The following is a 25727-nucleotide window of genomic DNA, read 5'->3' as shown; positions in this document are numbered from 1 at the left end:
ACATTAGACTTCTTTTATTAAAAGATCCCTGATTTTGATAGATTTTAGGTTTGTCATAAAATATCATTATTGTACCATAAGAAACATTGCTTATGCTTTTTTTTTAAAGTGACTGACAGTGAAAATATGAGTTTTAAAAAATTGGGAGCACCTTAATATCCTTAAAACCTTCCATAAATTCCTCAAGGGAAATTTTTCTTTACGGTTTATCTCGAGAAAAGACCGATACAACTCAGGTATCAACCGCATTTCAAGGCCACGAAGAGACCGATAGGGGCTAAGTTTCTTTCTCAAAGATGATAAAACAACAAGATACCAACATTAGGTCGAACCAGGGAACACTGGGGGATGAAAGAGGGTGGACAAGGGAGAAAAATGAATGGTTTTGAGTGACGCTATACATTTTTTATTGCTAGAGACCTGAATTAATCATTCATAACAAATATACTTCTAACAATGTTACAACAATAGGTTTTGTTTGAAAGTTACTAGATATAATTCGAAGCCGTTGATATGTCCCGATCCCCGACTGATCATTATGACTTGATTCCAGACTTCAATCCTGTGACTAGAGAACTAAACGGTAAGGGGCTGTCTGAACACTGGGATCGTTAAAATGGTAACGAAAATGTGAAAAGAAACGTTTTCGTTTTCACTGGTAGAAAGAAACGTTTTCGTTTTCACTTGTTTCCACAGTAAATCTGTAAGTGTGACGCCTGTAACAAATCGTGAACGTCAGATGAAAGAGACGTAATGGTACGTGTCTTGATTAGAGATGAAACAAATTAAACAGCTTATCACATTTAATTGGTTTAATCCAATATATTAAACTGACGCACTGGAGAAAAACACGTATCTAAAAATTTGGCCAGAAAACTCGCCCTTCAAATATAGATAGATTTAAATGACCCTCATTTAGGCAAAAACCCTAAAACATGGGACCCAAGTCCCAGCTTTGAGAGTTTTTGCCAAGATAAGGGTAATCTAAACCGGTTGATATTTGAAGAACGAGTGAGTTTTCTGGCCAAATTTTTATATACCGGTTTATCCACAGTGCGTCAGATAACTGGTTGAATAACTTCCTAATCTCCATTATAATAAAGGAGAAAACAATTGATAATGTAGTAAATACTAAATGCTTTTTTTCTGCAATGCCTACAGATATGAAAAGCTGTATCCTGATACAGCCTTGAATGATGACGCACCTTGCCCTTTTAAACAATATATTACATTTTTTAAAAAGTTCATGGTTTTGTAAGACTTATCTAATTTGCACTGGTACACATAATGTAGCTATAACTGAATGCTATGTAACAGGGATCATATATATATATATATATATATATATATATAATATATATATATATATATATATATATATATATATATATATATATATATATATATATAATATGATTATAAATTATATATTTACATATGATTTAAATTCAATTTAGATAAATAATTTATATATATATATATATATATATATATATATATATATATATATATATATATATTGGCGATGTCCAACATCAAAGTAATTTATTGACCACATGAGCCATGTTGCACCACTACATAAAATATAATGACGGGATGGTCTAATGTTATGTAGTAAACAAAATAATTGATAGTGAAATATTCAGACCTACTCGTTCTGTGGTTCTTACCTGTTCATGCCACACACCCAGCGAATGTACAATCTCGTGGACAGCTGTTCCCAGACGCTCGCAACCAGCCCCTAAACTGACCAGTTGTACACCCCCTACCTTACCAACCTGGGACCAACACCTGGATGATAAAGAAACAAACTGTGAGTATGGCGAGTCATGATGATGCCTGTAAGCGCTATTAGGATTTTCTTTTTTATTAGAGAAAATGCCGTTGCTGGCCAAGTACTCATTTAACATCTGAGTATGGTGGGAAATTTGAAGTAACGAGTTTTATATAAGGACACGGCATGAAATTAAGCACTTTTAACCATTTCCACCTTATAATTTGTATAAATTGAAAGTTCGACATTTGAAAAAAATGTAAAAATGTTAGTCACCCAGTTTTGATATTTGTTGCCAAAATGATAAAAACTACCACCGCATTTTCTCTTAAGTTAACAAATATTTCTGATTGTCCCCTAGGACCAGAATACCTTACCTCTGATATATAATGAAAGTGAATTCCAGAAATTTGGGGCGATGAGAAAAAGATAAAGTTAATAGCATTGAGTTATATACATGATATATATAATATATATATATATATATATATATAATATATAAGTTTATATCCTATATAGCTTTAAGCCTCTCCTTGCCAACCACTTGGAAATCGTCACAATCGTTACGATGCAACCAACAATATTATCATTTATTATTTTGCACAACACAAAATTTAAAGAGAATTTGTTATAGCCGACGTGCACTTATTTGAAGGTCTGATACCCCAATTCCTTATTGGCTTATTGTTGTAATGGAAATCTAAAAAAAATTACGCATAAATTGTCCATGGCAACAAGGTTAAATATTCTCATAAGTGGGTTCGGATGTCAGACCTGCATATATATATATATATATATATATATATATATATATATATATATATATATATATATATATATATATATACACACGACACACGTCGGTAAAAGCCTTTAAAAACGTGTGACTGCTGTAGATATTGTAAGAAAAATCTATATTTGTGTTGGGTGGATGTGAAGTTTTCTGAAAAATTCTGACAATGGCTGGTAAGGAGAGAGTTTATAAACGTAATCTTCTTTTAATTTTTCCAAAGTTTACCCACCCTGGTTCACTTATGAATCGAATATAATTCTCGTCTCCTTTTGATTTTTTATGAAACCGGACACAGGTTCGCTCCTCGACGTGTTTGATGGCTTTATTGATAGCGTCTTTCGATCTAGAGGCTAGAAGAGATAGTAAAATAGAATAGCTGCTTTATATATCTTTTTAAGACCCAAGAAAATGTGTGTATGAAACCGTGCCTGGTGAAACAGACAGAATAATACACATAAAATAATCAAAAAATATAAATATATTATATCAGCATGTCTCGACTGTGGGGTTCCCGATCGATCTATTGTTAGAGCACTCGATTCAGATTAAAATGGACCTAGACCCGGGGGAAGTCGAGTTATTTTTTCTGTCCAGCCAGCAGTGAAAAGGTAGCTTAGTCTGTTGGATCTGACGGAAAGTCATTTGCCAAAGACTAGCGTCATATTCAAAGGGTAGCAAGCAATTGTTATTGTCCGTTTCACGCTATAGAAAATGGGATAAACTCCGGCTCAATTGGTCTAATGACTCTGAAGGACCACAAAAGGATGCCATTCGAGCAGGCATTTTGGATTGCTAAAAAGTTCAAGCACAGGATCTAAAGAATGTCTCGACTGTCTGTCACTTTGATAGTCTTTTCTGACTACTGTACAATTATTATGAAAGTACTATTACTCAGGTGGTAGATCGTAGAATCGGATCAGGCTCAATATTGCTAGGCGTTGGAATTATGTTTAAGCTCCTTTGCCAACACAGCACTGATTGAGGTCTCTAGGTCTATTGTAGATAATCTGGTCTTTATTTATTTGCAATAGATCAGATTCATATCCAGAAATCAGAAAGCAAATTTTTCTTGTGTCTTTTATGCTACAGAAACCGATATAAACCCCAGGTCTCTAGATCTATTGTAGATAATATGGTTTTTATTTATTTGCAATAGATCAGATTCATACCTAGAAATCAGCAAGCAATTTTTTCCTGTATCTTTCAGGAAACCGGTATAAACCCCAGGTCTCTAGGTCTATTGTAGATATGGTCTTTATTTATTTGCAATAGATCAGATTCATATCCAGAGATCAGCAAGCAATTTCTCCTGTATCTTTCAGGCTACAGAAACCGGTATAAACCTCAGTACCGTAGACAGGACGACTTTATAGATTTTAAAAAATTCCCTTTATTCGCCCCCAAGCGGAAACATGTCTTCATGTCAATTACAAGGCGAGACTGGAATGCCCGAGGCATCCGTCGCAGCGCTGCGCCACGAAATGAACTAGGGGTGAGGCGACTCGCTCAAAGCCGCACAGTGTATCGGGAGTCAAACTCGGTACTCTCAAGGTGCGAAGCAATAGACCCCCGACAAAATACCAGCTTGAAGCGACTGACAACATATCTACAACTCACTGATGCTTTTGGCAAATTTATACTTGACTATTCCGTTCTTCCACATTCGTTTTCGAGGCCTCATGGTTGCCCTCTTCCGTCGACTCTTTGCCTGCCCCTCTTTATCCTTGTCGTCATCCTTGTACACGACCTTGGTCATCTTGTCATCGAGGATTATGTCTCCCTGGTATTATTTAAAAAGAACGTGATATCGTCGTCATCATCATCATCATCATCATCATCATCATCATCATCATCATCATCATCATCATCATCATCATCATCATTATCATCATTATCATCTTTAGAATCATCGCCAGATTCATGCATAAGCAGCAGCAGTATCATGAAGCATTTTAATCAACACTATAAGCATATCTTATTTAACAAATGTGCAGCGCTCCATGGAAATAGTCCATATGTCACTACAAGTACTTTTCATAGAACATATGGCTAATAAAACATGCTTGGCCACTTTTCGATGAAACATGGGATTTCTTAAAAAGATGATAGTTTGCTTATTTCTGCTGCGACAGACTAGCGTCCTATCCAAAAGATAGCAAGCAATGGCTATTGTCCGTTTCACGCTCTAAAACCGGGATAAACTCCGGCTCTATGGACCTACTGATTCTGAAGGACTACTTGTGTGTGTTATTTCTGAATATTTTCCACAACAACAACAACAACAACAACAACAACAACAACAACAACAAAATTAAGTATAATTTTTACTTTAAATATTTTCATCTAATATATTTTCCGATGACATTTAAATATTGAAATGTTTAATTAAGTAAATTTAAAGCCGTTTTTGTCAAAACCATTTTTATACGGATCAACTAATTTAAACGGACAAACGTAGCTCATGTAATTTCAAACATTTTATTTTCGATGCCATAAACCAGTGCTTGTCAACGGGTTTTTTCAACTTGTAGTTAAAAGCTTGTACACCCCAGTTATTACCTGATAGAAAATGGTACCCCCTGTACCCTTGGGTCTTGGTTTGTATGCTTTAGTGCTCTCGTCATACAAGCGGCACAGAGATGGAGGACATACGACTGGGTGGAGGTAAAGAGACAACATAATATAAACATGTCGTAATAAGTCAATTAAATGCCAAAAATTATAGTTAAAAAGGAACATTTATATAGCGCAATACCAACTAAACTTGCTTAAAGTGCTCTACAAAGGGTCGCTAGCCAACAGCAAAACTTAACATGTAGACCTTAACCTGGGACCTCGGCTTGATTGGTTGATTGATTAATTGGTTGGTCGGTTGATTGATTGCTCGATCTGTTGATTGGTTAGTACATTGATAGATTCATTGATCGATTGATTAGTTAATTGATCGGTTAATTGATGGATTGATTGGTTAGTTGATTGGTTATTTGATGGATTAATTGATTGGTTGGTTGATTGATTGATTGGTTAATTGATTTATTGATTGATTGATTGATCGGCTAATTGATTGATTGATTGATTGATTGATTGATTGGTTGGTTGGTTGGTTGATTGATTGATCGATTGAGTGACAAGACTTAGTAGCAACGAGTCGATGATAAACTGGTAACTTCGCTCGCCTTTTGATTGAAAGCTGTTGGACTTGAGTAGGAATGGAGACACATAATATTTTATCTGTTGTTATAAAATCCAACCAGTCGTCTCAAAACGGTTTGATGTCGAGGTAAACCCGATGCCTATCAGCCTGTCAAGTACTATAAAAAATCAAATTTTTGACTCCATGTACAGAACTGCATACGCGTCTTTGGTTCAATAAATCTTGTTGGAAAGGAAAGTTTAGTTCCTAAGAGCCGATATTGAGGACTTCAGAACATTTTTTGGATCACGATAAAGGCCAATTATTAATTTGTAAAGCTATCTATGGTGACTATTACTCTACCCCCCCCCTCCCCACCCCCACCCCTAGAAACTTCGAAGTTTTGAAATTTCAAGTAGGCAGTTTTGCTTATTGGATTGTAAGCTGGCGAAGCCAAAAGGAGCCAATAAAACGGAGACAAGTATGACGTGAGTTAATGTGACTCATATAAAAGGGGACATTGCTGTACCATTTTATTTGGGGTCACATTTACTCACGTTATTTTTCTCTCCATTCGATTTTAAGTTTCGCTTATAAATTTGAGTAAAATCGACGTGCATTTGTTTGTAGGTCTGATAACCCAATTCCCCATGGGCTCATTGTTGTAATGGAAATCTCAAAAAAAAAAAAAAAAAATGACGCAAAATATTGTCCATTACAACAATGCTAAACTAGGCCTATTAGTGGGTTCGGATGTCAGACCTGCATATCTGTACACATCGGTTAAAATCAATGCCTTCATCATTGAGGAGATTTGGATCTTATTTTTTCACTTAAAAAAAATAATCACTTCCGGAATTCTGATCATCCTGACTAAAGGTAATTTTTTAAACTTCAAGTTTAGTTCTAGAACATACCTGATCGGCACCGTGGGTTACATATCTTTGATTTAAGATGTGTGTAATGTTTTGTTCCGTTCAAGCTTAAAAGAAAATTAAATTTTCGAATTCTGATCATCCCGATAAAGGTCAATATCTTTAAACTTCAGGTTTATTTCGACAAGATACCAGATTGAAGCCATGCGACGTATTACTATTTTCAGGTCTGATAACCAAAATTGTTATGGGCTCATTGTTGTAATGGAAATACTCTCAAACCAACGCATGATATTGTCCATAATAAATAATAGTAGTACATGTAGTAGTAGTAAGCCTCACAGTCCGAATGACGCTTGCTGAGAACTGAGAACTGTGTGATTCAGTCATTGTCGATGAGTATAGCTGATCTCTCCATCCATGTTGTTAATTGTTTCCATTGGTCACGGTTCTGGGCCAGAGTTTTGAGGCTGTCAAGATCTTGTTGTGACTTTAGTACGGAGGGCACTGCAGTATTTCTTAGTTCTTCAAGGATTAATTCGGCCTCATCTGAATCCAGAAATTTCTGATATGTAGAGAGATCCTGGTTCAGGGTATCTAGTTACTATTGATGTTGGTGGTCTCCCTACATATTTGTTGCCAAGAAGGAAATATTCTGTCATTGCAGTTTGGGCTGGGATGTTATCTTCTCGACGTAAGATGTGGCCAAATAGCCTCCATCGCTGTTCTTTTATTATTGCACTCAGACGTTGGACCCAGTTTTTTTCCCATAGAGATCAGTAACTGTTATTGTCTCTGGCCAATAGATTCCGATTACGCGACATAATTGTTTGCGGTGGTATGAATCGAGACTTTCTAAGTTCTTTTTTTTTTGTGAGGCCCCAGGTTCCAAAATTATATGTAAATATCGGAATAATCAGTGCCTCGTAAATCTGTATTCGTTTATTCTCAGTGATTATATTATTTCTATTCCATAAATTTTGGAGTTGGTTGAATGCATTGGTGGCCAGCTGCTTTCGTTTTCTGATGTCTTCATTTTCGTTGATCAAATTGCCTAGTTTACGTACACGTTTCCATACATTTAAATTTCTGTTGATTTTTTGTAAATTCTGTTTTGGACTGATTCACTTTCAGATTCCATGCTTCTAGGGTAGTTGATAATTATTGGCGTGTATCTTTTCGCTTGATGTTCTGATTCAAAGATTAGGCCTGTATCATCTGCGTATATCAATTCACGAGTGAATTTATTGGTGGTAATTTTGGTCTTAGATTTTTCATGGCCGATTCGAGGTATATCGTGAACAGAAGCTGTCTCCTCGAGGGGATCCAATTGAGGTTGATATTGTTGTTAATTCTCTGCCGGATTCAATATAATATTTGATAATAGGTATATTATGAGCTTCACGTGATCTTTGACCAATTTCACCAATTATTCTCTTTAAAATGTTAAATTAGTTCACAAATCCCCATATTATTAGAATGGAGTTGCCAGGTTTTTATAATTGAAGTATACAATTAAGACAATATTCTGTGTTAACATGAACGTTTTTTTAAAAGAGGGTTTTGTAACCAGTTAGACAGAGGTGTCAATTAAAGTCTGGCAACTCTTGTCTAGGAAACCTACCATGATAATACTTGATATCTACTCTTCACCCATATCGCAATAAACAGCTAACTCTGAGATGGAAACCGAGACCACTTCATTTGTGGGTCAATTATTGAAAATGCAACAAATAAAGTGCCATGTAGGTTGTTTCTATTTGTATCTGCAATTCTATAAGAAATATTTGCTAAAAATGTCAATCAATTTTGAATTGAAACGCTGGAAAATGTATACTGTAACATAATGCTTCTTCAGACCGAAATAATTACGTCCGGTGACATATATAATATGTCGGTCAACGTATACTTGTATATTTTGCTAAGCTGGAAGTGCGTGTCGAGACAAACTGCTTGAACTGACTTGGTTCGAGGCTGATGAACCCCTTTTAAGATAATATTTATGATTGGCTTTGCACTTATTAAATTTCGCATAGTAATTACAGTTAAAACATACTCAACGTACCTCATAAGTTGTGGACAAAAGTAACATTCTATCAAAATATTGCGCTCAAAGGAAAACAAGCCACGAACCAAGTAAGTTCACAGGAATAAGATCTTAGCATGGGCCAGATTGGAAAGTATCTCATGTGGGCCAGCACACTTAAAATCAAAGCTTTTATTTTTGGTTCAACAGGTAAAAAGCTCGATAGTATTTGAGACAGATAGATAAAATACATTGGACATAATATTATCATTATTTTCTCTCTCTCTCTCTCTCTCTCCCCCCCCCCCCCCCCCCCCTCCCAGCGGCTCATTTTTTTTCCGGTTAAGCAACATCTTTATCCGATAGAGCGTGACAAAGTCGAAGTATTAGAGAACATGAAATTATTGTCAGGTCAAAGATTGCAATGTTCTAGATAATCACTCTTATTAAGAATACAAAACTTCCATGTCTAGATTCAATGCGCTGATCATGATTACCTTTCCATGTGAAAAGTGTTCACAGTTTGAGAAATTGGTCATGACTCATGGGTATGTTTACAACTTTTATAAACACAGAAGCATGTTTACATTTATTGAAAAGTTTCCAATCGTCGTAAAACAACACATCATCAGATCGATGACTCAGTTGGACGAAAACATAAATATAGATCGCCCCCATTGTTTACGAGGAATTTGACTTAATGTCTTTCATGCGCCTAACGTGTAACGAATTTTTGCACACATTCCATGCAAAATAGGCATAGGCTAGTAAACCACACATGTCTCTTCAATATTTACATCAGACAGAAGATCAAAGGCAACCAGACACTGTGCTAAATTCAACGTAAACAAACGGTCAGGCATCATTCTCCTTCACTGACCATAGGTGTGTTTCTCCATATTCACCAGTCTACAAGAATATTACAGCGGTTGCGACTGATATTATAAACTCTTACTTCCTTTCTTGGACGAAAGACTTTTTAAAAATCACAGCCAGGGAACTTTTAATTCCAAAATCGGTTTTCGAGTTTGGCCACAAAACATTTGATTCAATATCGATCGATTAATATGACTCTCCTCTTGGCAAAAACTCTCTAACCTAGGACTCAGCGAAGTCCCAGGTTTGAGAGATTTGCCTAGGCGAGGGTCGTTTAAATCGACCGATATTTGAGAGACTAGTTTTCTGGAAAAAAATTTTAATACTTGTCTTTCCAGAACACGGCAAGTTAACTGGTTAATCCATCGATATTCGAAATGACATTTTTATGAACAAATTGAACAAAAGTGTTTTTTTCATTGTACGTGAGATTTGACTGTTCTGGCATTCATTGATTCACTTCTTGTTCTTTTCATTCAATCCCTTATGTTAAGTCCAAACATACTTAACGTTATGTCCTGGTTTTGGTTAATTGTATATTGTAATAAGTCGAGGTAAACCGTGTTTGGACGAGAATTTACTGGAATAGACAGCCTGGGTAATGAAACAGATTGATATCAAAATCGTGCGGCTATGTGATCTTGTGGTATGACTCTCACCTTCGGATCGGAAGGTCCAGGATTTGAGACTCATTCTTGGCGGCGCGTAGTTGAGTCCTTGGTAAAGGCTCTTTACTCATATACAATTACCGTACTCAGGTGTAAAATGCATACCTGGCCGTTAACAGCGTTGCTCTCTCCGAGATTTGCAAGCGCTTTGAGTACGTTTAGTGGATAATATCCTATATAAATGCTCTAGGTTTGTTTTTTTATTGGACCACGTCGAGGAAAACCGTTTTTGGACGAGAATTCATTGGAATAGACAGCCCGAGCGATTAAACGGGTATTGATTTCTATAACAAACGCCAGATCACTAGACATTCAAGAGAATTTGTGGTTTTTATCATTGATTTTAAACATGTTTTTATTGTGGCTTCCCATCTCAAAGCTGTATTATGACAAGTTGAACTAGGTGCTTGAAAATGAAGTCATTGACACGAATATGAAACATACGGTTAATTTCTATTCATTATGACGGTGAATAAATACAATTTTTTTTTAACTGTAAAGAAAAAAACGCCACCAAAAAAACAAAAACAAAAAAAACCCAACAACAACACACCACCCTCCCCTCTTCCCCCCCCCACTCCTCTCAAAAGTGTGTATTCCTCATAATTTTAATTATAAATTCACGTTTCAAGGTGCGGTTAATCCGGCCAAAATACCAGCCAGTTTGGGAGTTTCCTCAGCTCAGTTGGTAAAGCACTCGCTTCATACGCAAATGGACCGACATGGTCTCGATTCAGAGTGTAGTCGAAATCTTTTTTTTTATGATCCCCCCCCCCCTACCCTCCAACCCCCCAACGTCGACCGAGCAGTGATTGGGTAGCTGAGTCTGTTAGATTTAGCGGAAAGTACTTTGCGATAAACTAGCGGCCTCTCCAATTGCTATTGTCCGCCACACGCTATAGAAACCGGGATAAACTCAAGCTCTGGAGGATTACTTAAATACCCTTTTGAGACTCTGAGTCGCATATTTTACCACAACTCATTCATTTGGGTTATTTGATCCCACACAGGGTTCAGAAATTCAAAAGACAAAAACAACAGAGGCGTAAATAATCGAGGTTCAAATCCGCGATGTATCAGCTTTTGGTAGTACGAGGGGGAAGACGGCAGCTGTTAGTGAAAAAGTATGCAATATTAAAACAAGTAAACAAACTTCAAACTTACATCGATTGATCATGGTAAAATCCTCTTGCGGTTTTGGAGGATTCTCTGACCGTCTCTTTCTGATAGTGACAAACATGTCCATGAAGATATTCCCATTGTTTACACTGGCCACCAATGTCCTCGTACACACTACCAGGTCCAAAATAACCACCTGGGACAGCACCAACACAAATGACGCTACGGACACCATTGTGAATAATAACCACGTAATTTATCAATTCCTTTATACAAAGGCTAAGGTAAAGTCATCCAATTTGTACATGAATTCATTTATCACAGAGACTAAATTACATAGACAAGTTTTCACATGAGATCAACTTAATCCAGGGGTCAAATCCAATTATCAAATCTCGATTTTTAAAATAATCAGAAACATTTCCTCCAACTTAGAATGAATGGAAGTTGGCCACAATCCTTAAATAAATAAAATATTGAAATTATTATTCACAAAATCGTGTATACAAATAGCAAAATGTTTTATAGTCTAACCTCATTCCCCATCATTTAAATTAATCCGTGAAATCAGAGAATAATATTTTTAAAACTATACGTAAATGCGAGTCACGTGATTTGCTGTATCTCGTTTTTAATGAAGAACACATTGGAACGTAGAAAAAGCTAGCCTTATCAATAAACACCCGATACACGTTATCAATGATGATATTATGGAACATGAAGATAATTAGGGTTTGTGTTAGAACTGACTCGGGAAAAAACGTACAGGAGACAACTTTCTCTCCCTACCCGTCTCTCTCTCTCTCTCTCTCTCTCTCTCTCTCTCTCTCTCTCTCTCTCTCTCTCTCTCTCTCACCCTCTCTCTCTTTCTTGCTTTCTCTTTCTTTCTCTCTCTCTCGTTTTTTATCTCTCTCTCTCTCTCTCTCTCTCTCTCTCTCTCTCTCTCTCTCTCTCTCTCTCTCTCTCTATATATATATATATATATATATATATATATATATATATATATTTATCATATTGATATCATCATTAATTATATTAATATTGATGATGATGATGATGATGATGATGATGATGATGATGATGATGAGGATGATGATATTATTATTATTATTATTTATTATTATTATTATTATTATTATTATTATTGTTATTATTATTATTAATAATAATATAATAATAATAATAATAATAACAATAATAATGATAATAATAATATAATAATAATAATAATGATAATAATAAAAATAATGATAATAATAATAATAATAATAATAATAATAATAATAATAGTGGTACTACTACTACTAGTAGTGGTAGTAGTAGTAGTAGTAGTAGTAGTAGTAGTAGTAGTAGTAGTAGTAGTAGTAGTAGTAGAAGTAGTTGTTGTAGTAGTAGTGGTAGTAGTAGTAGTAGTAGTAGTAGTAGTAGTAGTAGTAGTAGTAGTAGTAGTAGTAGTAGTAGTAGTAGTAGTAGTAGTAGTAGTAGTAGTAGTAGTAGTAGTAGTAGTAGTAGTAGTAGTAGTAGTAGTAGTAGTAGTAGTAGCAGTGGTGGTTGGAAGAAGAAGAAGAAGAAGAAGAAGAAGAAGAAGAAGAAGAAGAAGAAGAAGAAGAAGAAGAGAAATGAATGTGATATCTTTTGTGAACCGTTTCTCTAGAAGACAGGACTATAACAATCACAACCCTCTATCTACAGGTTTCTTTTATTTTATTTTGTAAGATACAAATTATAAATGCACTGTTAAAAACTCCATAATTAGGAAGAATAAGTAATTCTATGTTTAAATCAGCATAGGTACGTAATTATATAGAACCAACAGAAACTGAAAAATCCAATGGTGTTGGTACACAAATATAGGTCACTTGCACTTACGGACAAAATATAAAAATACAACAACATAGGCCTTGAAAAGTTGGTGTAGCTGGTATCGACCTATACAACAGTTTGAAATAAATTATTTACTTTTTTAAAATAAACACAAAACGAGAAAACTAAATGGAAAAACTAATTCGACGTACGCAATGCTGGAGAGAGCGAATATTATCTCACGCTTCGCTGGCAAAAGACTCTGGAGTTTGTTTTTGTTGTAGTGTCTGGATTTTGAAATACCTGTAGGATATCGTTTGGTTATATTATGACCCGATTTTATTTTGCAGCAACTCCAGTACGGCCATTCATTCATTCGTTCATTCATTAATCCATTCAATCATCCATTCATTCATTAATCCATTCACCCATCCATTTAATATTCATTCATTCATTCATCCATTCATAATTCACAATCATTTATTCATTATTCATTCACTCATTTATTCATCCTTTCATTCATTCACACATTTATCCATTCACACACACTATACCGTTCATCCATTCGTTCATATATTCTTCCATCTATCCATCCATCAACCCATCCATGCATTCATTCATTCATTCATTCATTCATTCATTCGCTTATTCATTTTTCCATCCATCCAGCCATTCATTCATTCATATGTTTGTTCATTCATTCATTTGTTCATTCATTCATTAATTCATTCATTTCTTACTTGCTCTCTCTCTCTCCCTCTCTCTCCCTCTCTCTCTCTCTCTCTCTCTTTCTCTCTATCTCTCTCTCTCTCTCTCTCTCTCTCTCTCTGCCATTTCGCTATATTATTCATGTATTCAATCACAATCAACTTAATATTATCGATATAGATCAATAATATTTCGCGTTCCTCTGCGTATTCAAGATACCCCCAAAACACCGAATTAATTTTTAAATAATTGCTAAGCAGTGTTTGGCAAGTGTTTGGCAAGTGTTTAGTCCTTTTAACCAGCCAATTGCCGTACTCTCGGAAAAACTCGAATTTAAAAACTTGACCAGAAAACGTCAAATATCATCTTGGCAAAAATTCTCAAACCTGCGACTTCGCGAAGTCCCAGGTTTGAAAGTTTATGCCAAGATGACGGTCATTTAATAAACCGGTAGATATTTGAAGAATGGGTTTTCTGACCAAATTTTAAAATAAGAGTTTTTTTCCAGCGTACGGCAGTTATTAACAGGTGAATGGGTTTTGACAAAAGAACCGTTCACCGTTGCCTCTCTCCACGACATTCCCTATGTTGTTCTCAGTCTGGTGTTATATCTTACAACGATAAAATAAACAAGTAGGTTATCTTCAAATCGTTTTGCCAGTTATGTGGCACTACGCCTCAAAACGGTATTATGTAAGGGTGAACTATGAATTTAAGCTTAAAATAATCGGAGAAATGACTATATTTTTAACCTCTTTAAGAATGTATCATATTCTAAAACAAAAAAAAAGTTACCACATTTCATATTTTAGGATATTTTAGGACGAGCTTTCGTTAGAAGTGCTGTCTCATTATCAGCTTTCAAATCTAAATTGAAAACTCACATTTTCGTCTCAGGATTTCTATTTTGTAAATGAAGTTTTACCTATCATGTCTGTTAAATGTAATGTTTATTGCTATGTAAGTAATTGAAATTCTTATGTTTTTATTCTTTTCATTGTATTTCTTTCTTTATTGTAAGAATGTAAAGCGCCTAGAACCTGTAGAAATCAGGTATATACATCTAATTTACTGTAGAAATCGGGTATATAAATCTAATTTATTATCCTTATTATTATTATTATTATTATTATTATTATTATTATTATTTATTATTATTATTATTATTATTATTATTATTATTATTATTATTATTATTATTATTATTATCATTATTATTATTATTATTATTATTATTATTATTATTATTATTATTATATTATTATTATATTATATTATTATTATTATTATTATTATTATTATTATTATTATTATTATTATTATCATTACTAATATTATTCTTATTCTTCTTCTTATTATCATCATCATCATAACGGTCAAGTACTCATTTTACACCAGAATGCGGTGGGAGAATGTGAGTAAAGAGCCTTTTCCAAGGACTCGACTATGCGCCGTTCATAGTGGGACTCAAAATCTGGACCTTCCGATTCGAAGGCGAGTGTCATACCACATTACCACATAGCCGCATAATCTGAAAAAAAATTTTTAATCTTGAAAGTAATTCTGACTGTACTAAATGCTTCAGCATCGTGTTTATCACAGGCACTGTTAGGTATAAACTACGAAAATAAACTTGTTGATTATTCAGGTGTTGAACTCCACTAACCTTATATCTGAAACCGAAAATATTTACCTTTTAGTGTGGCATTCGGCCTTGGACAAAAATATTCAAAGTTTGAAAATGTTCGTTTATATTTCATTCTCATTTAAAAATAAAAATTGTTGTGAAGAGTTCATTTAAAAAAATGTTCTATCCATACATTGATATAATACAAATGTAGCTGCTTGAAGCTCGAAGAATTAAATAACAATAGTCAAGTTGAATGAGGGCTTCAATTAAATTATCGAAGACAGATGATATAGACGTATCGACTTTACCCTTACTCAACAAAACACAATGAATGAAACACTAAACATGAATGAGAGATGAGAAGATGGCGTCGCAGAGACGAACATTCGTGGCCTTTGCCGATTGAGGCAAAGGATCAACTTTACATTTATTTTTTAACACTACCGAGCTTTCAGTAGCAAAATCAATGGTTACAATTGAGATAAAACATCACTCTCAATTTTGATTCATCGTTTAAAATCAGTATTATGCGTGGGAGTTGTTGAGGCTATCAATGATTGAATTTTATAGTCATAAATATGAAACTTGGGATACGTTCATTTGTTTTAATTAGAAAAATAAAGCGCATTATCCCAAAATTTAATGATTCTAATAATATCAACTTCACAATAATCACTTGTTGGCATTTAAAAAAAAATATTGTTATGATACCAGTTTGACACGATAGGTGACATAATATCACGATTTGTTTACCTTTTCTTCTGTTTGTGTCTGATACCTGGTGAGTCATAAACATCCTCACTCACAACATTCATATCTTCATTATCAAATGTCCCCCACAGGGTTTTGAAAAACGGATGGCAAGATCAAGTTTCTAACACATTATGGAATTATGGAAAAAATAAAACACAGAACCCATTAATACCCAAATAAGGAGGAGGAAATGGAGATGGGTCGGTCACACCTTGAGATGAACAGGGAACAACGTCACCTACCTCGATTGTAACGTGGTCTTCGTAAAGTTATGGCCTGACACTGACCAAAAATGACGTCAAAATGCCAGGCTTTTGCCACAAAAGAAAACAAATCGTGAGTTGTATTCAATAGTTCAACCAATGAAATAACTTGTTTCCATGAGCTCTACTAACGACAACTCACGAGGCGGTGCAATAAACAAATAATGATGTCAAACTGTCAGTCCTTTTGGATTTCAGTGTCAGGCTATAACATAACGATGGCTACGATTGTAAGAGAAACAGACATGGAGTCGCTGACTGTCTGACGAATTGAAAATGACATGGCTCACCTTGGAGACTACCGGGAAGAAACCCGAGGACACTCGTAGAAGCCCCGAGTTCCACCAGAAAGTAGGTAGGTAACCTACCAACTCTGTGGTTCCACAATGAGCGAAGAGGATTATGTCAAATAAGTCATGATCTTTTTAATGGCTAATATATTATCTAGACTTTTCAATGGAGCATCGACACTATGAAAGGAAAGAGGCGGTTCTTTTGTATCATAACAAAATATTCTGACGACCTTGAACAGTTTTATATTTTATTTTTAAAAAATGAAATTGGATGAATTCATAATTACTGCAGTTAAATGCTATATAGCAATGATATTATTGTACACAATGGAAAGTATCGGAAGAGACGACACTTAAAAGCATTCACAGTGGGTACCAAGACGAAGACCTTCAGTAAATAAAGAAAAGGAAGCAGTTTCGATGAACGCTCTATTGTCCTCTGTAAAATAGTCTTCAGATTTTGTATGTGAACGGGAAAATCTGATTTCATTATATTATTTCCTTTATCGTTGAATGATTTCCTTGCTGGTGTAAAGATACATTTCTTTTAGCTTTATCAGCAATGCTCGCTGAACAGTGATATATGCAAGTTTGTAAGTTGTCTTCTTGTTGGATGTGCGAGCTGGATAGATTATCATTCTTCAACAGTCTACAAATGGGTTTACGATTACGACGGCAATCAGAAAGTCTGAGGTTCGATCCCAGTCAATTTTTTGGGATGATTATTTCTTGCATTTTTTCTCTATGCGTTGTCTGGCTGTTTTGAGACACATCTTTTCAGATTTTATCGGGTATTAACACGCAGTCTACATAAAGTAATGTACAAAAATATAACTATAATGATGATGATGATGATGATGATGATGATGATGATGATGATGATAATAATAATAATAATAATAATAATAACAGCATAAAGAATGAATGAAATGCTAACCACGGAATGTTTCGGGCTCAAATCCCCCTTCAACAAATAACAATAACAATAACAAAATTAAAAACTCAAAACATCACGTTAAATTCAGTTGAAAAAAAACAGCATTGTTTCAATTGAAAATTTCGTTAATCGGCACCCTATAAGAAAACTCCATTCGTTAAATATCATTAACTCATATGACTGAAATACCGAATAATTTCCTTTTTGTGCGATCACGTCTATCCATTTCACAGAAATTAGAAACGTATTCTTAGTGTGTGTGTGCTGCTGCACGTCTTTGACCCTAACATTGATATTATTATAAACACCCACCTGTGTGTAACTGTCCTTTTGATTTCAATGTGTAGATAGGGTATTGACCCCTGCTGTTATAGGGTACTAAACATTATTATAAAGACAAGATATTGTCTTGTGCAAGAAACGTGCTTTATTTAGATCTAGATAGTTCACTTCTGCTACACCAAATACATATTTTACAAGTTCGGTCCTTTCAAAGCGGGATAGCTAGCACTAGAAGGAAAACTAGATAGATAGATTTAAAACGTGAGCGACGGAATTATTGGAAGTCAATAACATTATGTTAGTACATTATATCATTATAGGTTCTATTTTGTGGTACATTGTGTTCTGTTTACGTAGGTCTTCGTTAAATGATCAAATTTTATTAAAATTTAATTAAACCACTATCTATATCTAAAGATAATAATAATAATAATAATAATAATAATAATAATAATATAATAATAATAATAATAATAATATAATAATAATAATATATAATAATAATAATAATAATAATAATAATAATAATAATAATAATATCAATGACAATAATAATAAAAATAATAGTAACAATAATAATGACAATAATAATAATAATAATAATAATAATAATAATATGATAATAATAATAATAATAATAATAATAATAATAATTGTAATAATATTAATATAATAATAATAATAATAATAATAATAATAATAATAATAATAATAATAATAATAATAATAATAATAATAATAATGATAATAATAAATGCAAGTTATCGGCTCTCTATATGCAGGCAACTGACTTAATGCAGGCCCTGTGCGCATTATAACGACATGACATGACAAAGTTAATATACACAAGTACAATTATGGTCAACTTCACTTACTTTCAATTGTCCTGGTCACATCGTTCTTAATATAATGTTTTTATTATTAGTTCATGCAAAATAATAGAATAACAGTGATAAACACGCAAACAGAAATTAGAGCCTTTACATTTCAACACGAAGTCACGTCCGTTTAAATCTATTACCATCACAAAACAAACTTCTCAAAAACGTTTACGTTTCTGACAACAGTAAAGATAAAAAAGAAAACCCAACATATTTCCCATTTGAAAATTGACAACAAGATGTATTTTTGTCCTCTGCAGTGTTTACATCAATGTAAAACCCATAAAACCTTCACACATCTCATTATAACTCGTTCACAGATTGCAGCCTGCCGAACATTGGATAAACACATATTAAAAATTGGCCAGAAAAGTTTTCCTACAAATGTCGATCGATTAAAAAGGCAATCAACTTGCTTGTCAAAATGTCCTACATCTGGCAACACATTGAAGTCTCAGGTTTGAGACGTTTTGACAAGTTGAACGTTATTTTTATTGATTGATATAGAGATATAAAGTAAAAGATTTCTGACCAGAAAAAAAAAATTAATGTGATTTTTTGGACTACGGCAGCAGTGTCTGCGAGACCGCTGGCTGCCAGCTGGAATCCGTTATGAGAGATTCATTCGTTTTGCGGTTGGCTGATTGGCAAATCGACGCTCTGATATAACGCCTTCAAATTAACGGTGTCAATGAGTGGCGCATGATGTAGAAAGTAACTAACTATACACTCCACTGGCCTCCAAGTTTTGTTGTTTTTTTTTGGGGGTATTTTTTTTATGGACAATGCCAGTCGCTTGATTTTGTGAAAGTAAGAGTTGTCAGACTGTTTTTTTAAATGCCTTTGTAAACCCGTCTGTAATATTTGGTGAATTCCATAATAGAATTTAGGTAGATATCGTATGCTATGATAATCAACCTTAATTTCATGGCTTTTCATCGAATTCCTTGTTTTCTATATTGTGATAGTTCGAAACTCCACAATTATGTGGTTCGATTACAGTGTATTAAACAAAAATACATACCTCAATTTTTAAAACAAATGAGTGCATTCTTCGTACTTATGTAGGAGTTACACATTGTGAGATGTGGTAATATTTTGTTTTTCTTCCTTTCTTTTTCTTTTCTTCTTTTCTATTCCTTCTTTGTTTTTGTCTTTCTCCACTTTTTCTGATTGACCGTGACTTGAATTGGAGTGGCCGAGTCATTAAACCCTCTTCCGCACTAGGACAGGACTGTCCTGGGACAGTCCTGTCCCAAATCTGTAACATATAGAATTTAGAGGAATCTTCCGCACCTATTGGGACGGGACAAAACAGTCCCGTTGTGTCCCAAGCCGTTGTGAAATGCTACAAAATCAACGGGACAGGACTGTCCCAGTCCCGTGTTCATATCGTTTGTGATAGTAGAAAAATATAGCAGACTTCCGCACTAGGACAAAAAAGTCCCAGACTTGGCGGCGCCGTGTCAAAATTGAAATGCCTGTCTTTATTTTCTGCATCCCTACTACTACTGCTACTACTACTACTACTACTACTACTACTACTACTACTACTACTCCTACTACTACTACTACTACTACTACTCCTACTACTACTACTACTACTACTACTACTATTTCTACTGTTGCTTCTGTTGCTGCTAATGCCACTAATATATTAATACCTACATCCCTTACAATTTGTATTTATTTCCAATTCCATTGTATTTATTTTCCAACAATAGTCCACACTTTATTTTAGTTCACTTTCTTCTATACTGCATTACACAGTTCCTCCCCGCCTCCCCTCTTTTAACATAATTAAGTACGCACCTTTTATAAATTTCTATTGCTCTGTTTTAATTCGCGCTTCCTCACAAAGTAGCATACAATTTCCTGCCCATCAATGTTTTTGTTTATGCATCTTAACAACGCCACTACCACATTATCTCATTCGCCTGTAGTTTTTAATTCATCATGTGTTGTTGATGAAGGGGAAACCCGAAACGTCCATTGTATCTGTTTTCGTATAGTAAACTGAAGCTTACATTCAATTTCACAGTTATGATTTATTTATTTATTTCAATTCTGAATATAAAAAAGCAAGAACAATTCAAAAAATAATTCTATGTGATGAAACCACGTACAGAAGGCATAGCAACATAAACATTTTCGGCAATTTAAAAACGTATGTTTATAGATATAATTTAAGAAGTGTCACACTTTGTGACACATCAGTAACGTGTCTAAAACCGGTCGCACATCTAATCGGTACCTTGTGGGATCAATTATATTTATCGTTATTTATTTCGGGAATTTTCAATGAAAATATTTTTAAGTAAGTCCTTCTGAGCCACTTGGACTCATTGTAAGACAAATTAACTCCTTTAGAGCCTTGTAGCCAATGGTACAGGAGTTATCCCGGTTTCAATAGCGTGAAGCGGACAATTAACGTATTTGTTTGAAAACCTTTGAACAGGACGCTAGTCTATCGCAGATTACTATCCCAGCTTGACAGGTACCCTTTTACACCTGAATGGAGTGAGTGATTGGAGTAAATTTTCTTGCTCTAGAAAGTACAAATTGGCTTCGGTCGGAATCGAACACAGAACCTCTGAGTGCAGAGTACAACGCGCTAACCATGGGCCATCTTGCCTCCTAAGTTTATAAATCCGGAACTTATCCATGTTGTTGTAGCGTTAAGCAGACAGATAACAGTTTAAAATTTAAAAAAATAAAATTCCCTTTTTCATCCCATAGGGGAAATTTTTCTCGAGGGTCTATTCCAAGGGAAGACTGGAATAACCCAGGCGTCAGCCGCAATGCAGCGCCGCAAATTGAGCTAGGGCGAGGTATAACCCAGGCGTTAGTCGCAGTGCAGCGCCGCAAATTGAGCTAGGCGAGGTGACTTACTCAAGGCAACACAGCGCATCAGCGGGTGATCGAACTGATGCCTTTCGGGTACGAAGCAAAGACCGTACCACCGAGCTATGCTGACTTTCTATTATCCTCTTGAATGATACTAGTCCGTCAAAGATTACTTTCATCAGCGAACCGGTACTCATTTGCACCTGGGTAAAATGAAGTGATTCCAAGAAAGTCATTTTAAGATAAGATCGGAGATCACCATCGAGTCTACGGAATTGACCCTTGAGCAATCTTTGGGTCATTAAAGGATGCAACCAATATTGTTTTCTCTTTCAATTTGTCTTTTTTTTCCCACGTAGTAAAGCACAGAAATATGCAACCTCTATTTCATCCATTACTAGTAGTAGTAGTAGTTATAGTATTAGTATTAGTAGTAGTAGTAGTAGTAGTAGTAGTAGTAATAGTAGTAGTAGTAGTAGTAGTAGTAGTAGTAGTAGTAGTAGAAGAAGTGTAGTAGTAGTAGTAGTAGTAGTAGTAGTAGTGTAGAAGTAGTTAGTGTGTAGTAGTAGAAGTAGTGGTAGAAGTAGTGTAGAGTAGTAGTGGTAGTTAGTAGGTAGTGTAGTAGTAGTAGTAGTAGTAGTAGTAGTAGTAGTAGTAGTAGTAGTAGTAGTAGTAGTAGTAGTAGTAGTATAGTAGTAGATAGTAGTATAGTAGTATTAGTAGTAGTAGTAGTAGTAGCAGTAGTAGTAGTAGCAGTAGTATAGTAGTAGTGCAGTAGTAATAGTAGTAGTAGCACTATCTACTACTCTAGTAGTAGTAGTAGTAGTAGTAGTAGTAGTAGTAGTGGTAGTGGTAGTGGTAATAGTAGTAGTTGTAGTAGTAGTTGTTGTAGTAGTAGTAGTAGCAGCAGCAGCATTATCGTCATGTCGTATCTTATGTTGATTCATAAAATGTGAATTATTAGAGTTGTACCAAGGACTTATTTTTTAACTTATTAATTTATAATTCAAACTATTAAATAACTAATCTATTAAATAGAAGATTTTACATTATTATTATCACCATTATAATTATCATATTATTATTATTATTATTATTATTATTATTATTATTATTATTATTATTATTATTATTATTATTATTATTATCATTATTATTATTACTATCATTATTACTATCATTGTTTGCCTTGCTTTATTATTGATTTTATTTACTTGATTTGTTGATGAAAATATTATATTCTTGTATGAGTTATATTGACAATTGCCTACAAATTAACTTTTGAATCTTGTAAAAAAAATAAAAAAATAATGCATTCGCGCAGGTGTGTCCCGGGACAGTCCTGTCCTAGTGCGGAACCCCATTTGAATAGAAGTTTTCTCCAGCGGGACAGGACAAATTTGTCCTGGGACAGTTTTGTCCTAGTGCGGAAGGAGTCTAAGACATTGCACCGCGACCCAGAAGGTCGTGGGTTCGAGCCCCGCTTCAGGTACTTTCAATTTTTCCTTGGGTAAGATTATCAACCCGAATGATAATGCCCCATTTGCTCACAATTGACAACAGATATGATTTCCGTTGACATCAGACGTCTGTTTCGTGGATTTTCTATATTCCTTCATGGAATGCCTAGGTTGGCTGTATTTTTTTCTTTAAAGACTTGAATACATCTGAGCGTAAGAGCAGGATATTGAAATTCTGACCGTCCTTGTCTTCGTTATTGATGAGTTTCACGGAACACGCGAAGGAGCGCCCAGGAAATTCAGCTGTCATATTTTCCTCTCAAGGGTTAATGCATGAAATATAAAACCCGAGTAACAATATTGGTGTACTCCTAATTGTTCCTTTACTTTCTTAGATAATCTTTCAAGTCTGTGATCATCCAACCAATTACGGAATTCTGTCTTGGTATTAAGTCTGTTTTTGAATGAGAGGAGAAAACTTGTGACCCCTGCGACAGACATCTTACCTTGTCTCGGCAACAGAAAGATTATTGCCTAAGTGATGATTCCAATTTTAGTTTATTTTTCAAGACTTTTATCGTATAAAGATAAGAAATGAGAAGTTGCTTGTTCTCGAGCTTTTTCTGTTCTGCTTTTTTTTTTTTTTTTGCTTGGTGTTATTTCTTGGGGTGGGAGGTGGGTAGATCTTGCCATATAATTCCCCTCTTCTGTTATTTTGGTTTGAATGTTCCAGATTGTTTAGTTGGTCCCCACTAGCGTTGCCTGAAGATTCCCCATGAATGTCCTTTTAGTATATCTGTCCTTGCCTCTGGTTAAGACGCTAAGAATATTTTTCTTTAACTCTTCCCATCCGTCTCTTAATTTTCTACAAAAACCAATTGAACAGTTCCTGTTGTTTGAGAAACTGCATTATTGTACGACTTTCGTTCTATGTAAATGGTGCTGCTCGAAGCCCGAAGAAAGAAATAACAATGTGAAATTGAATGTACGCTTCAATTTAACGTTCGAAAACATATAAAATAGACGTATCGAGTTTCCCCTTTATCAACAAAACAGGATGAATAAAGCAGACTAATGAGATAATGTGGTAGTGGGTTGTTCAGTATTCCTTTCAATGAAACTCTATTTTATTTTCAATTGTTTACTTTTGGACTTAAAGCACTGGGTTCAGGTCGAAATCTTATCTTATCTTGAAACGAACTGCAGATTTATGAATGAAAACTCGAGAATAAAAAGCGAATTGGAGAGTCCGTGATGATGCTTACGTTTTTGGTTCATCCGTGCAAATTGTTATCTTTATCTTTCAAAAGGTATGTTTTTTATTCAGCTCCGTTATGCTAGATCCGAGAAGATCCGGGATGATGACGTCACTGATGCCAGTGTTTAAACCAACTTTTGGAAAAACTAAAATGTGTCCGACCATCTTAAAACGGTATTAAGTTGGGGTGATGCTTAAAGTATCTTCTAAGCTTAACTTATAGAATTTGAGGGAAATTTAAATGCGTTCATTGAGGAGAATGAGTTTTATTTATTAAACTTTGAAAAGCTCAAATTTTCTAAGTCTGCTCACATTGAAATAAAACTCAATTGTCTTTATTTAGTGCATCCCAACACAATACAAAATTGTCAAATTGCTTCACATTTTCTGCCGTACCTGAAAAATACACATTAAAAAAAGAAATTGGGTTAGAAAATTCGTTCTTCAAATATCGACCGATTAAAATTACCCTCATCTTGTGAGGACTTCCTAGAAGTAGCTACCGTGTTTGAGAGTTTTTAGCAGGATTAGAATCATTTTAATCGGTCGATATTTGGAGGACGAGTTTATTGGTGAAAATTTTTTTAATGTATTTGTACAGATTACGGCTGTATTCTCTGGAGGGAGTGGAGGGCTTGACATGAAAATACCAGTGCAAGTAAATATTAATGGCTAGCACTATTCAGTATCTGATACTGAATAGTGGTTTTGCACTATTCAGTATCTGATACTGAATAGTGGTTTTGCACTATTCAGTATCTGATACTGAATAGTGGTTTTGTACTATTCAGTATCTGACACTGAATAGTGGTTTTGCACTATAATACGGTGGGTTTTTTTCCGAAACCTGACAAAGTTATGGGAAGAGGGCAGCTGTGGGAGTGAATATGGGACTCAGAGAAGTGTACACCAGTGGGGAGTGAACCTGGGACTGGGTTTCGGCGGGTTTCCAAATAAAAAGCAATTACTTTTTTACGAAACACGACGACACCTGGCAATATCCGACAAAGTTATGAGAGGTAGGCAGCAGCGTGTGTGTGTGTGTGTGTGTGTGTAGGGGGGGGGGGGGAGGAGAGGATGAACCTGAGATTCAGGGAATAATAATAATAATAATAATAATAATAATAATAATAATAAATAATAATAATAATAATAATAATAATAATAATAATAATAATAATAATAATAATAATAATAAATAGATCTTTATTGTCCATAAATATGGCAATTTGTCATTTAGTTACACTTGTAACCCATAGATACTCTCACCGTACTCATGTGTAAAATAATTACATGGCCGTTAACAGCATTGTCTCTATCGGGAAAGTGTAATATGAGTCCCATA

General features: G+C 34.7%; 1 protein-coding gene across 4 annotated transcripts in view; it reads right to left on the bottom strand.

Moving 5' to 3' along the window:
- The window catches only part of LOC144968494 (uncharacterized), a 31181-nt gene extending 12177 nt beyond the window's left edge, over positions 1 to 19004 (bottom strand). The window contains exons 1-6 of one of the 4 annotated variants that reach the window (XM_078906924.1): positions 18921 to 19004; positions 11310 to 11723; positions 5127 to 5221; positions 4185 to 4347; positions 2797 to 2917; positions 1671 to 1791 (exon numbers count right to left, since the gene is read on the bottom strand). In XM_078906924.1, the coding sequence (XP_078763050.1) occupies positions 1671 to 1791; positions 2797 to 2917; positions 4185 to 4347; positions 5127 to 5221; positions 11310 to 11499 (690 nt within the window). In that variant the 5' untranslated portion in view covers positions 11500 to 11723; positions 18921 to 19004. Of the gene's footprint in view, positions 1 to 1670; positions 1792 to 2796; positions 2918 to 4184; positions 4348 to 5126; positions 5222 to 11309; positions 11724 to 13136; positions 13360 to 18811 lie in introns of those variants that run through there. The other 3 variants (XM_078906923.1, XM_078906925.1, XM_078906926.1) reach the window with 3 other exon arrangements.
- Positions 19005 to 25727: the final 6723 nt, after the last annotated feature.

This window comes from Berghia stephanieae, chromosome 3 (genome assembly GCF_034508935.2).
Source record: "Berghia stephanieae isolate SIO BIC M18660-M18661 chromosome 3, UCSD_Bste_1.3, whole genome shotgun sequence".
In the NCBI taxonomy this organism is placed as follows: domain Eukaryota; kingdom Metazoa; phylum Mollusca; class Gastropoda; order Nudibranchia; family Aeolidiidae; genus Berghia; species Berghia stephanieae.
This window is presented reverse-complemented; position numbering and strand designations above follow the sequence as displayed.